The 15,000-nt window shown below is 33.5% G+C and overlaps 1 protein-coding gene across 1 annotated transcript in view; it reads right to left on the bottom strand.

Annotated features, from left to right (window-relative positions):
* The window catches only part of MCCC1 (methylcrotonyl-CoA carboxylase subunit 1), a gene marked incomplete in the record, with an annotated part of 1,520,932 nt that overhangs the window by 1,280,387 nt on the left and 225,545 nt on the right, over positions 1–15,000 (bottom strand). The window contains 1 exon segment of the mRNA XM_044070663.1: positions 12,834–12,929. Within this exon segment, the coding sequence (XP_043926598.1) occupies positions 12,834–12,929 (96 nt within the window).

Genomic DNA, 15,000 nt, shown 5'->3' with positions numbered 1-15,000 from the left:
CGAAAGGAAGGAGAACCACTGTTGCCTAGGCTAGAAAGCAGTCACCACAATGATCTTGGAGGATTCCTTGTGAATCTTCAAAATGATGAGGAATTACCCCCGGAAAACAGGAATTTCCTCCCACTGCCATCTGTAACTTTGATGAAGGATCTTTTGTCTAAAACTATCTGTTGCTAAAGGGAGAACTGGACATTCAGATTTTTTTTTGGAAAGTCATTATGACTTTTTGTACTGTCCTTTGTTTTGGGGAGTTCCTATATTCTTTTCGGGGCCCCCTTGCTATTGTTTCTTAAATTTCTATTTACCAGCATTTCATTTCACTAAGCTTGTTTATTTTGGTTCTTGCCAAAACTGGACAAGGGGTTAGAGAATTCCTTAGAAAATTTGGAAAAGGAGAGCTGAAAAATCTTCCCTGCATCAGGTTACCCCTGTCATCACATATTTTGATAACCTTTGCAGCAGACAGACCAAAAACTAAATCTCTATCCAAAGCAGAATTTGTAATCCCACATTTCACATCATCTGAGACATTCTGAAAATGCAGCCATGCAAACCTCCTCAAAACAGTACCAGTGGCCATAGCAATTGAATAAGTATCAACAGAGTCATACACATGCTTTAAACAATGACTTGTGATTAATAAGATGGTAGAAATGAAACCATTTAAAGCAGATTTTTCCTCACAAGAAGACACTATATACAAAACATTCCTCATACTTCCACAATTCATCAGAATAAACCTTTACCTATGAACGTGACAGCTAAAAATTCTGCAAAATCAAAGTTGCAGAAGTACATGTTTTTTTCCCCATACTTAAAAGTTCACATACTTATTATTTTCCCATCCTTGTCAGAAAGTGTAGGCTTGGAATTAACTAAATGTTTAGCAGCAGAGGGATCAGTTAAAGTTATAGGGGCGGGGTCATGTTTGGGATGAGTACATAAAAACTTAGACTACAGAACTTCATACAATCGACCTGCCTTTTCAGGAGCAACAGGCTGACTATCAGGGAAAAGTGAGTGAGATTCTGGAAATTCCATTTGTAACAGTTCAAAATATCTTCTAAAAGAAAGAGAAATCTCAGTGATCTCCCACTGAAAACACTGGCAAATTCTGGAAAGTCTCTCAGAAGAGAAGCCCCCACAGGAATAATTGGATACTGTGTTCACCTATGAATCACAAAGCTGAAAAGAAAACCTTACATCTGTCCTTTCATCTTCCTGTTAATATCTTGAATTTCTTCAGGAAAAGAGACATCCCTTTTTCTTTTACCAGAAATAATCTTATAAGAAGGATCAACAACTTGAATTAGACCCTGAGCCAGATCTATTTGAGCAGGAGCAGATAAATGTTTAGTTCTGCATTTCTTTTTGACAGGAAAAATGGGGCCAACAAAGAAGTTAATGACGGCTTCAGCTTCCACATGGATAAGTACATTTTGACTAAACAAGTAAGACTTCATTGTGCCCCCTTCCCAAGACTGACAAGATTGACTCTCCCTTACTCACTGAAGGGACCCCAAAAGCAACAAAGGACAAGGTTAACCCATAGTGGCTGCAGGTGCTACATCAGAGGGATCTGGAGTAAAAGATGAGTGGTCCAAGGAACAAGCTACAGCCAAGCAGAGTCACCCAAATGTTTGCTTAAGGTTTTCTTTTTGAGGCTGGGAGAAAGTCCAACCATGGGACAGGTCATCTGCTCCATAGTAAAGCAAAAAATGATGCATCTTTCCTGGGGTAAGCAACCAGCACAAGCCATTAAAACTTCAAAAGTTGTAAAAAGTCACTTTTCCCCCCAATAAAAACACAGTAAAAAACAAACACATAATCTCTAAAGAATTACTTTTAGCAACTTTTAAACTGTCAAGAAAACAGTGTGCTCCCATTTAAAAGTGCAATTAAGTCTCATGACAGTCTAATAAAATGAAAACTCCTAGATAAAAAACAAATTTCATAAGCAATACGGTATATTTAATCAACAAATTTAAAATGTGGAAGGTTTCTTCCCCAAAGATAATTTATCTGCCCAGCAATGGGACAAGCCAAGCCAACCATCGATCCTCAATAGCCCACAGAGGAGTGGTTCTTTTTGGTGGCAGAAAAGCTCTGAAGGGCTTGGTGCTCAAATTTGTGTTTTTAGGTAGCAGTTTGAACACACACATAAGCTGCTCTGAAGCTTTGGAAGCTGTCTCGCTGTTATATCCTTGGCAGGATATAACCCGTATAACTAAGGCTACTACAGCAGTGATCACTATCTTGAACACCACTGATGAAAATATACACAATATCATGAAAAAGAATTACTGTGCAAGTCTTCTTTACTCTGCTCAGCAAAACTGAAGAAAGTGTGTCAATGTTGTACCAACACATTCCACTATGTAAGAGTAAGACAGGCATCCCCTGAATGTAAAATGCCAGCTTTTAAAAAATCAAGCACACCTTCCCTAGGAAAAAAAAAATACAAATTTAATTTTTTGCAAAAGCAAAAAAAAAACTACAAATTTCATTTTTTACAAGGGCAAATCCCTCTGCACATCACATATGAACTTCAATCTCTACTCCCCCTTCTGTTATGGAGAAAGGAGAAAGATCATAACGGAGAATAAAGTGACTGCATGAACTGCATTTCTCACAGTTTCATTATTCTGAAAACAAAGTCATGGAAAAACAAATTCAGGAAACGAGATCAAGAAGTTACATAATTAGAAACTTTGGTGAAGTTTTACAAATAATTTCCTGTCAAAAAGCTTGGAGATATATTCACTTGTTAAAATGAGCAACTCAAGGAATTCTCACCAGGATGCTGCCTTAAAGAAGGAACTACAAGAGATGACATCTACCCTGCAGGAGTTGTCTTTGAAGATGGATGACTTTAAAGAGAACCTAGAAAATCTTAAAACAAGCAGTCAAAAACAGACTGACCCCTGAAGGAAATGCTACAACACCAGGAATAGAGGTTTCTCTAAATGACTTAGAAAGCAGTCTTAAGGAAGAAGAAACACAGAAAGATCTGCTTTTTAAACAAAACACTTGGTTGGTTAATAAAGTAGATGACTTGGAAAATAGGGAGAGGAGAAATAACATCAGGATTTTCGGATTACCTGAAAACACAGAAGATTAGGATATTATTTCCTTTTTATCAAGATGGATCCCTGACTTTTTAAATTTAAAAGAAGGACTTTCCTTTGGCATTAAAAGGGCACACAGAGCTCTTGGGAAACATGCCACTAACTCAAACTCTCCTCCTAGGTCAATAATTATCAAATTTCTTTCATATTTGGACAAGGAACTGATTTTAAGATCTGCTTGGAGGAAGGCACCTCTAAAATATAAACAGAGCCTGATGAGATTTGATAATGACTATTCATCTAGAATAATGGAACAAAGGAAAAAAGTGTGGCCAGTGATAAAGTTTCCGAAACAAAATAACATCAAGGCACAACTTGCATAGCCAGCTAAGATAAGAATACTGTATGCCAATGAGATGAAGACTTTTATTGACTTAGAGGAAGCCTCTTCATTTATTAAAACTAATAATGCGATTACTTTACCAAAAGATATGGATTGAATGTCACCTTCTCTCAAGAGAACAAAAGAAACAAATGTCTGGACAGATGTCAAAAAGAAGAAGCAAAAGACGGATACTGTTACAGCCAAATCTCTCAAAGCATCTACTATGATATGAATTGTTTTAACATTACTTTAAAGGACCAATTTGACTGCATGGAATTTTAAAACAAAGGTAACTACTGGAATCTTTATCTACATTTTTTGAAAATAGATGACACAAGAGTTTCACATTACCTCAGGTATGTAAAACAGGGTACGTTTCTTTCACAGACGGAGGGTTATATAGCACATAAATTATTTATACTGTAAATCAACATACATAGTATATGTGTATTTTCTCTTAATTTCTTTTCTTTCTCTCTCCTCTCTTTTCTCATTATTTAAACTGCATCTTGTCTCCCTTTCTAAATTCTCTCCTATTTACTATACTAATATAGTCTGTATATACTTAATAACTCACAGTCTATACATAGAAAAATAATTGTCTAAAATAATCTAGCTTTAAGGTAGACTAACTGGAATTGCGAACTTTAATTAATTGTTATTACAACATTTATTAGATTAATGATAGTCACTGTTATGCTTACTGAGATAGGGGGCATGTTCGTGATTAACTTTGAAATGTTCCATTCATGTACACATGTCCTTTGAATTATTTCCTTTTAATATTAACAAATATATATATAAAAAAAAAAAGGAGGGAAAAATGTACTGTTGGTTAAGAGAAGAGAAGCTTTCTTCACGTTCTATTTGCATTGCCATAGCAACAGTAAACAACTGCTGCAGTTTCTAAGGACACTGAACCTGCGAAGTACATTTAGCCTCAAAGATAACAAATAAGAGTCCCCAACTCCACTCTAACCCCCGAAGGATCAAAATAGAATCCCTATTACCATGCTCCTCTACCCTAGTATCAGTAGAAACAACTAATACCTTTATGCTAACACCTCCTTACTTAGTGACAGACAAATGTACATATTGTAGATAGTTAAAGCAAATAGGTATTAGGTTTACGATCTTATACTCTTACATATGCTCATTCAATATCTTGAACGGTCAATACTCCCTTTCACTATGTTAAATTCTAAAACACTTGCACATGGGAGGTGAATTGTTTCCCTTGTAATTTTTGCTGAACCTATATATCATCAAGCAAGTATTTACTGACTGTATCCATCTTCTTTTTTTTCGATCCTATATGCTTTTGTTGTATGACCTGTATTTGTATATTAACAAAATGCAATAAAAATTAGATTGCAAAAAAAAAAAAAGATAACAAATAAGAAAAAGTAATGTTGTTTAGTTATTAAATTGAAAAACAACCTAAGCAAGGTAAAATAAATACATAATAGGACTATTTGTAAATATTTTATGATTTATCCTCATAGGATTACATATTCCTGGAAACACAACTGAAATGTTCCCAAACTACATGTGCACTTAAATGTAGCTGCTTGATTAAAAAGTATTACTCAGTTTAACATGCTGATTCCACAAGCTGTCTACACTGTAAAAGTTGCATTTTATATGTAACTTGAAATTGACAGTCTCTGCAGCACATGAAAAGATGCATATTACTTTTTGCAACATGTTATCTTTGCAGTTACCTCACACTCTATGCAAACTCACTTGGCAACTATTCATCTAAAATAACAAGTTTAAATATTAAATGTGCCCTTGAAATGCTACTGACATTTTGACAAAATATAATCTGAACTGTAAAATGAATGACTTGAAAGAAGTGAAGTAATGCATAGATTTCAAAGACCGTTCTTGACACTACACTATAAGTAAAAATGTATATTCACAAGGAAGTATTGAAATGTTTTAGTCTTCCAGTTAAAATAGCTTACTGTCAACATTTTGCGATATCAGAAAGTTTGAAGAGCTAGGAAATTACTATTATCTGTCTTTATAATGATTATTAGACAGATGTTAGACTCTGTTTTGTTTTATGAATTGTGACATGTTTATGAGGAAAAGTGGGAAAATGTACTGTTGCTTGTGAGAAGTGAAGCTTTCTTTGCATTCTATCAGCCTCGTGAACTATTTCAGTTTTTTTTTTTTTTTTTTTTTTAACACTCTGATTAGGAACCACTACATTTGCATTGTCATGGCAACAGAAAACAACTGAGGCAGTTTCTATGGACTTTGTGAATCTACAAAGTGCATTTAGCCTTGCAGATAACAAATAACAAAAAAGTAATGCTGTTTAGCTATTAAATTGAATTACAATATAAGGAAGGGTAAATTAGATAACTTAATAGAACAACTTGTAAATACTTTATAAATTACTCACATTGGACTACACATTCCTGGAAACTCAACTGAAATGTCCCCAAATTACTTGTGAACTTAAATGAAACTGCCTGATTAATAAGCATAACTTACTTTAACAACCTGACTCCATAAGCTATCTGCTCTATATATGTTACATTATATATGTCACTTGCATATGACAGTCTCTAGAGCTCACGAAAAAATACATATTTTTACAACATGCTATATTTGCACTAACCATACATTCTAAACTAACTCAATTGACAACTGACAAGTTATTTATTTGAAACATCAGTCTAAATATTAATTGTGCCCTTGAAATATTGTTGCCGAATTGAAAAAGGAATGATTTGAAGAAGTGAAGTATTGTACAGTTTTCAAAGTGGCTACTGACACTACAACATAAGTAGAAATGTATACATGCAAGGAAAAATTGAAATGCTTTACACTTTTAGTTAAAATAGCTTATTGTTAACATTTTGCTTTATCAGAAAATTTAAAGAACTAGGAAATTATTTCTAATTTGTCTTTATAATGTTTACTAAAGTGATGTTGGTCACTGACTTGTTTAATGGATAGCGAGTCATGTACAAGACGGACAACTGAATGTTATTTCTGTTTACCTATGTTTGCTGAATTTCTTTTATTAGTACTGGTGCAGTGGTAGCGTTGTTGCCTCACAGCAAGAGGTTATCCTGTTCGATTTTCGGTTGGAGTGCGGGGAGTGCCTTCTGTGTGGAGTCTGCATGTCCTCCCCGCGGTTGGGTGGGCGTTCGAAAGACATGCGTAAATGGGCGTGCCTTAGTTGAAGGTTGAACGTCAAGCTGGCACCTCGGCGTTTGTCAAAATCTGCCAATCATTAGCGGACCGGAGTTCCGCTGTGGCGACCCCTAACCGGGAAAAGCCGAAAGACAACAGTACTGATTTAAAACAAGGGAAAGAAAGGGAAGGGAAATCTCTGTTTTTGGTCACGGGAGAAGAGGCTTAAGAGTATTCTAACTGCCCCGAGAACTCTCTAAGATGCTCTAAACACTATCTGATTAATACTTACCTAAGGTAAGTCTTGATTACCATATGGTTACCTACACATTCTAGACCTGATGTGATTACCCATTCTGGAAGCAGGAGGTGCCCTATGCAGGGTGGGAATTGTCAGGGTGATCATAGTTCATTCTTATACTCTGCTTTGTAAATGTAAAAATATGTAAAAGCACTGCACACTAGAATGTAGGGTGCCTCTACTCAGAGTCATGATACCACTGATAAGCCATGTCTTTTCATAAGTTGAAGTTGGTGAGCTAAAGAGTGGGAAAGTAAACAAAGACAGTACACCTACAGTAAAATTCATATTTCATTGGTTATCACTCGCTGTCTCCTACACAGTCCTTTTAGTCAAATTATTTTGGTAATAATCTATTTGTTGTTGGCTTATTTAGTGTATGCTCCTCTGTTGCATTTAATTTATCTGAAATTGCTCCTCTGTTCAGTTGCATTTAATGTATCCGAAATGACATATCTGACATGTTTGGGATCCCTTAAGGGCAACTAAATATTGAATATTTTCTACGTCAACATAATAATTGTTTACACTACTAACATTCCATCCTGATATATAAAATACTAAAGAATAAAAGAATAATACAGAATTTCATAACTCTTAAGAAAATTCTCCATATAATAATTTAACATATGGAGCTCAGTTGATATTGTTGGTAAAAGGTATGAATGATAATCCAATAGATCTATCTTTATCTACTGGATTAGGAATTACTTTTATTCCATGTTTAATGGTAAATTCATATTTACTTGCATTTGATACTTTAGAATTAATGTTTTATAGAAGCACTTTTTAAAGCCTGACCAGAATTTTACCCTACTTGCATTTAAAGAAGAAAGAACATTGAATTACACTTCCATGTTTACACACATAAAAATAACATTCAATGTTATCAGAGAATATGGTATAACTACTATAATCAAAATTAAAAAAAAAGCAAAATGTGTCTTCCAACAATAACTTGAAGTGAATTTAACATTCTTATCATTAAATACTAATGGCTTAAATAATGCAAATAAAAAATCAAACTTACTAAAATACTTAAATCTAAATAAGGCACAAATAGTATTTCTCCAGGAAATGCATTTTAAGACTAATGATAGCTTTATTTGGAACCCTAAGGACTATACAGTCTTAGCTCAATCCCCCTATAGAACAAAGGCAAAAGGAGTATCAATTCTCTGGAAGAAAAACATAATCACTCCAAAAGTTATTTATAAATATGAAGACAAAGAAGGTATACTAATGTTTATTATAATTAAATTTAATAACAGAATATGGACCTTAGCTAATCTATATTGGTTCACAGGAATTGGAGCAGGAACAGTTAAAAAAAACACCTAGATTTTATTTCCAACAATTATAAAGGAAATCTTATACTGGGAGGAGACTTTAATTGTACCTTAGAAGCTTTAGAAGCTTCTGAAACCAACAAGAAGTCTTTTCGCATAGCAACTATTTCAAAGTCCTTAAAAATATGGATTGATTCATTTCATTTAACATACACTTTTAAAGTAAAAGATGACAAATCCTTATTTTGCCATAAAGACCATAGATTTGGAACACAAACCAGAATAGACAAATTATTCATAGTTCAAGATTTACAAACAAAAATCATCAACTTCTCAATAGTTCCATGCCCTTCTCAGATCATGACTCTCTGATAATGAAGTTCCAAATAGAGTTTAAACCTTTAATCCTCTCAACTAGAATTCCATCATATGTCCCAAAAATTAAAGAATTCAGACCCTGGATGTTATCAGAACTACAATTATTTCTTGAAATTAATAATACAACAGAAATCAGTAGAGTCATGGTTTGAGACTCATTAAAAGTGTATTTATTTGTTAAGACCCTTAGCTGGTGCAAAAATAAAGTTATAGAGTGGGAATCTGAATCATTAGACTTGCAAACCAGACTCTTTACAGTAAAATCCAAAAATAAAATCAGAATTGTCCAGAAGTCAAAACAGAAATAGAGGAATTAAATAAAAAATATAATGAAATTCTAACACACAAAACTAGTCTGGCCTTGGAAAAATTAAAAATAAACTCATTAGCCACCTCCCCCAGATATCTGCATAACTTATCTACAAGAATTAAAATACAATCTAAAGCAAGTAACATTAGTAGTATATATCATGAAAGGAAAGGGAAAAAAGTATCAGATATAGGAGACATCCTTGAGGCATTCTGGTTCCATTATATGGAACACTTCAAAAAAGAAGATTTAAATACCAACATAATAAACTTAGATACAAACCTTATCAATATAAAAAAAATTCCAGAAAACTTAAAACTAGACCTACAAAAACCTATATCCTACAAAGAAATTGCTGACAAGATAAAAGAAAGTAAATCTAACAAAGCTCCAGGGATAGATGGTATAATTACGGAAATTTACAAATTCTTCCCTTCAACAGTAATTTCCCTTTTTCATAAAACTTTGCTAAAAGTCCAGTCAGAAGCAAAAATACCACCCTCATGGAAATATTCTTTCAAAACACCAACTCTAAAAGATAATAAACCATCAGACCTTTGCACCTCATACAGACCTATATCATTACTGAATAATGATTACAAAATATTCATGTCAATCCTAGCTAACAGAATGAAAATCCCACTTTCAAAGACAATTACTAATAATCAAACTGGATTTTTATACAACAGGCACACACATAATATTAAAAGGATACTTACTCTTATAAATTATGTGAATAAAGAAGATAGAGAAACACTTGTAATCGGATTAGACATAGAAAAAGCCTTCGATTCCCTCAACTGGGAATATCTATTTTAAAACTTAAGCATTATTTGAATTTCCTCCTCCCTTCCTCTTACTACTAAAAAACATATATATTAATAACTTAGCCTACATTAAATTAGGTCCTTTCACCTCAGAATCTATCCATATAACAAAATGTACTAAACAAGGATGCCCCCTTTCTCCTATTTTATTTGCTTTGGCTATAAAAACACTTGCAGAAATAATGTGCAATAATCTAGGAATAAAAAGGAATAGAAGTCTATGACCAGTACACATCTAAAATAATGCTTTTTGCTGATGATATTTTATTAACTCTATCAAACTCCAGAGAGTCATTAGGAGAGCTAGAAGAAGTAATTGAGAAATTTTATAAGATTTCAGGTCTACATTTTAATAGATCAAAATCAAAATTTCTATTTTTAAATAAGAAAAAAACAACTAAGTTATAGATAAATCCATCATAGGAAACCAAGAACTTACGCTAAATTATTTTGGAATAGTGTTATGCAAAAATATAAACAAAACAATATTAATAAATTATAAAAACATTACTGAAACAATAAAAATGTATATAGAACAGTGGAACAAAATTATATTAACTTTTGAAGACAGACTGCAATTAATAAAAATGGTGTTATTACCAAAAATACTATATGTAGCATTAGCAATAGTTAATTCCTGAAAGATGCATTCTTAAAGAAATAAATTCATGTTTTATAAAATTTTTATGTTATCCCAAAAAGAATAGAGTAGTTCTAACTCATCACATTAGACCCTGGAAATCAGGAGTATTAAACTTCCCAGAAATAGAAACATATATAAAAGCATATGTGCTTAAAACTACAATAGACTGGATAAACCCAAATTAATTTTGCCAACTGGAAAGAATTAACAATGGCTATATTAACAAATGAGTGGGTTCAATCCAGCTACTTTCTTCTGGCTTTTGTGTTTATCTGCTTCATATTAACAACTGAATTTGATCTGTTAAAAAAATGTAATAGTAGACAAATCAAACAAACCCTGGTACATACTATGCATAAGTATACAATATAATATAACAAAACCTTCTAAAACAACACTGATTAATCATTACATCAATTCCTTTAGGAAACTTATAAATGCAGACATAGATCTAAAACTTTGGTTTTACCTTTTAACCCCATTTACCATCACTAAGAACTTTCCTCACAAAATATATAGGGAAACAATAACCTCCTGGGAACAAAATTGATTCTTATGCTGGTTTCAATGTTTTAGATATACATATGATAAAACTGCTTACAATATTCCAACACAGGACTGGTTAACCTTACAAAGCATTCTAATGTACACTCAAGATTTATGCAAATTAATTTATAATTCCTCATTTAAAGATATTCCAAATCTAATATGTTTTCTGTATGAATTTATATATAATAGTTGTGAAAAGAAAAATTCCATTTCAAACCTATATAAAGAGTTAATAACATAGAAAACAATTCCCAAACCATCATGCTGGCAGTTCTTAACAAAAGGTGAGTCATTGCAGTTAACAGAAGAAATTAAAACTAACATCTTACTATCAGTTAATTACACCTCTAACACACAGTACTGGAAAATATTTAACTGGAAATACTTACATAGATCATTTAACACCAGATAGAATTAAAAAGATCAGTACTACTACAAATGTTTTTTGCTGGAAGTGTGAAAAGTCAAATAAAGCAAACTGGATTCATATTTTTTACGAATGAAATAAAATTAAAATCAAAAATAAAATTAAATCATATTGGCATGGAATCAGTCATTTTTTACAAGCTTTATTTAATGAATCCTTTACCTTAACTAAAGCACTGATTATACTAAATGTAAATGAAGGTCCCCAACTGAATAAGACAAGTATGTATTTGTTATGGACAATACTTGCTATATCTAGGAAATGCGTAACCAGAAGGTGGAATTCAAATACACACTGACCTTGGAAGAATTCTACACTTTACTGAAGACAACTGCGTTGATGGAAATAAAAACCAAAGAACTACGAATCTATCTCAGGCCATTGGTAAATAATCCTTGGAAGAAAGATATATCTTTGTTGGACACTCTGCAATAATCAATATTGAATCTCTGATAACTGATCTGTTAATTCTATATTTAATAACATACAGTGTATATAATTGAAAGGCTATTGTAAATATTGTATATAGTTTAAAATATTTAAAAATATTATGCCAATGTTATTTTATTTGAAAATAAAAACTTTTTTGAGGGAAAAAATATTCAAGCAATTAATATGGAAGGTCTAGACATAACAATATTTATACAACAGAACATAACAGAACTGCTCGTGTAATATAAACTGCAGAAAACAGCAAACTAGGCAGGAGCAAAAGACAGACAAGGCCTTCCTCTAAAAAACTTAAAACTGCTTAGATAGGATAATATATAGAATGGAAATCATCTATGCAGCTGAAAACTAAGTAATGAATTAGATGCAATTATTCATGTAAGTATATCTTTCTTAAAGGTGTTATTGTATGTCAAAGGATACATTCTTTCAAGGTTAACTATATCATAACACTGTTAACTCAATCACTTCTTTATGGCTATTGAATAAAAATCTAACGTGTACCAATGTCTACACACTATAAGCTATAGTTAACACGTTTTTCTTAAGTTCAATCACAAACTTTTAAAAGTGTACATTACAGAAGAAGCCAGAAATGAGAATAACACAGTAAAACAGGCTGTGGTTACATATTTGGTTACATATTTGTCAGCTGTCTTCTGCAGATTTGTTGTCACTAAATAATGATTGTATTAAAGACAGTACTGCACTGCTTCTGTAGCTGTGCATTTTTTCTCACTTGTTTCTTCTTCGGTAGCAAGTGAAGAAGCTGTCCAGTCCATTATCTGTCACTGTTACAATTCTTAAACTTACCTGCGACTGCCAGAAGGAGCACACAGAGCCACACTAGTTCCGATTCTCAAGTGCTCTTAATTTCCACATGGAGCTGACATGTGTACAACACCCAAACAGGCTAAAACTTTTGGGTAGGGCAAATGTTAAGCAGATCATATTAACTCAGACAACAAAATTATCCCATTGTGTCACTGCTATCAACCAGACTGTTGTTACTACCAGTACCCAAACATTACAAAAATGCCTTTACATTACCTGTGCTGCTGAATTCTTTGCCACTTGAATGATTTTCTCCTGCGAAAGGTAGCTTTGTTGAGAAGCTGCTGGTCCTATGTGATATGCTTCATCAGCCTAGAATAGCAGAATTAAACTACTGATTACCAACATCTGGACAACTACAAGTGTCTGGCATGCAGCCTCATGCTAAGTAATCATAAAACAAAACATATGTGCCCAGGGTAATCCTATGGGCTAGGCTTGTAACGGCTCCAGGGCCATTAGCCATGTACACACCTATGAGAATCTAATCATTTTTCATAAGTAACTGCAGGAACTGCATTTCTCACAGTTTCATTATCCTGAAAACAAAGTCATGGAAAAACAAGCTGCACTTTTTGTTTTACTTTCTAATTGTTATGGGCAAGGCCATTTAAATCATTATAACGCATTAACCTTCGTCTACTACAGATAAGAAAATGCTTCTTAGCCACCTGGAATAACTTCCTTCAGGCAGCTTACCAACTGTCCAGCGAAATCATATCTATATGCAAAAGCCAGCTATCAAACACGTACTTCTTAATAAAAGCGAGACACACACACAAGGGATACCCTGTCCCAACACTGAAGCACTCCTGAATTATGCACGTACAGAAGGAGGTACAGAATCCTACGTCGAGACATACCAATCATCTCAAACAAACATGGATAAAACACAAAAGTGGCAAATGTAAATTTTAGCCAGCTATGCACCATCTACCAATCAGACTACAAGTAACAAAATTCTCTCTATTACAATTAAGCACAACTGAAGAAGCTAGTAATTAAAAAAATAACTATAGAAGGTTAAACAACACCCACCCACAGGGAAGGTAACCTCACCACATTCCTGTACATAGTTATTCATAAGCTAAAGGTTGTACCACATTGGAGAAAACATACTTTTAAACTTGTTTCACTTCTGTGGTACATCAATCACAAAAGTATGTATGTTACTGCAAACTCAAACAGTAAAACTAAGACACAAACAGCACACGAAAAATGTTCACATTTTAAAATGGCCACAGACAAGCACCTTGAACCTTTCCATACACCAAACTGCTATCGAAACACACAGCTCAAAAATACTATCACTTACAATACAACCAGTGTTACATTACTACACTGCAACCAGTGTTACATTACTACACTTGAAGAAAAGGGAATGCAGAAGCACAACACTTTCAAAACAGTTGCACTTTTAATTGTGCAAAATTAAAATAAACCCTCATGTAAGCAACTATAACCATGTGGAATGCAAACATTCAAATCAATAAAGAACTGTGGAATTAATTACTGAAAAATAAAACTAATCACTACTAGGGAAATCATGTGTAGGACAACATTGTTTCAGTCATTTAAATGACTACGGGGAGGGATTCAGCAATCCTCCGTGTAAGAATAACCAAGTCTTACTCGGAGACTGCCGTTTAAGACTATGACATCAGTGCGTCATGCATATGCATGAGGGCGCGCTGACTCAACTGGAAGGCTAACACAGAGCGTGTAAGACTGCAGGGGGCGTGTCGGACTGCCGAGCAATCCAAATATCCACGCCCCTGCAACTATATAAATGTGAAAATGACAAGTGCAATGAGCGAGTCTGCTGAAATGTGCACATAGCAAACACTACACATCCCCACATACTAAACCCCTTTGTAATTGTAAAATGTAAACTTTTTTTTTTATAATTCCCGATATAGCTGCCCGTATTTGCGTGTGTTTGCGCGGGTGTGCCCATTGCTTAGTTACAGTTAGCAATTTCGACATCTAAGAGCATAATAAGAAATGTTTATGCAAATCAAGCCAAATAGCAGTAGCATAGTGGTACAGCCTTCGCAGAAAGAGGAGGCATTCCCGGTTCTAGTCCCACCACTCCCCTTTCTATTTTATGTTTTAAATTAGTATATAAAATAATCCCTGACATATAGGAATGAAATTTTAGAAAAAAGCATTGAAATGGCCTATGTATTAGTGAACAAAAAAAAAAAAAATATATATATATATATATATATATATATATATATATATATATATATATATATATATATATAAATATAAGAAGGTGAGCAGTATTAAGGATATTGACATAGAATTGCCCATAGCTAAGCAGCGTTGTACCCAGCGCAATATAGTTTCCCATAGCTAAGCAGCGCTTTACCTAGCA

Source organism: Protopterus annectens, chromosome 4.part1 (assembly GCF_019279795.1).
Source record: "Protopterus annectens isolate FY-2018-M chromosome 4.part1, PAN1.0, whole genome shotgun sequence".
NCBI classification, from domain to species: domain Eukaryota; kingdom Metazoa; phylum Chordata; order Ceratodontiformes; family Protopteridae; genus Protopterus; species Protopterus annectens.
This window is presented reverse-complemented; position numbering and strand designations above follow the sequence as displayed.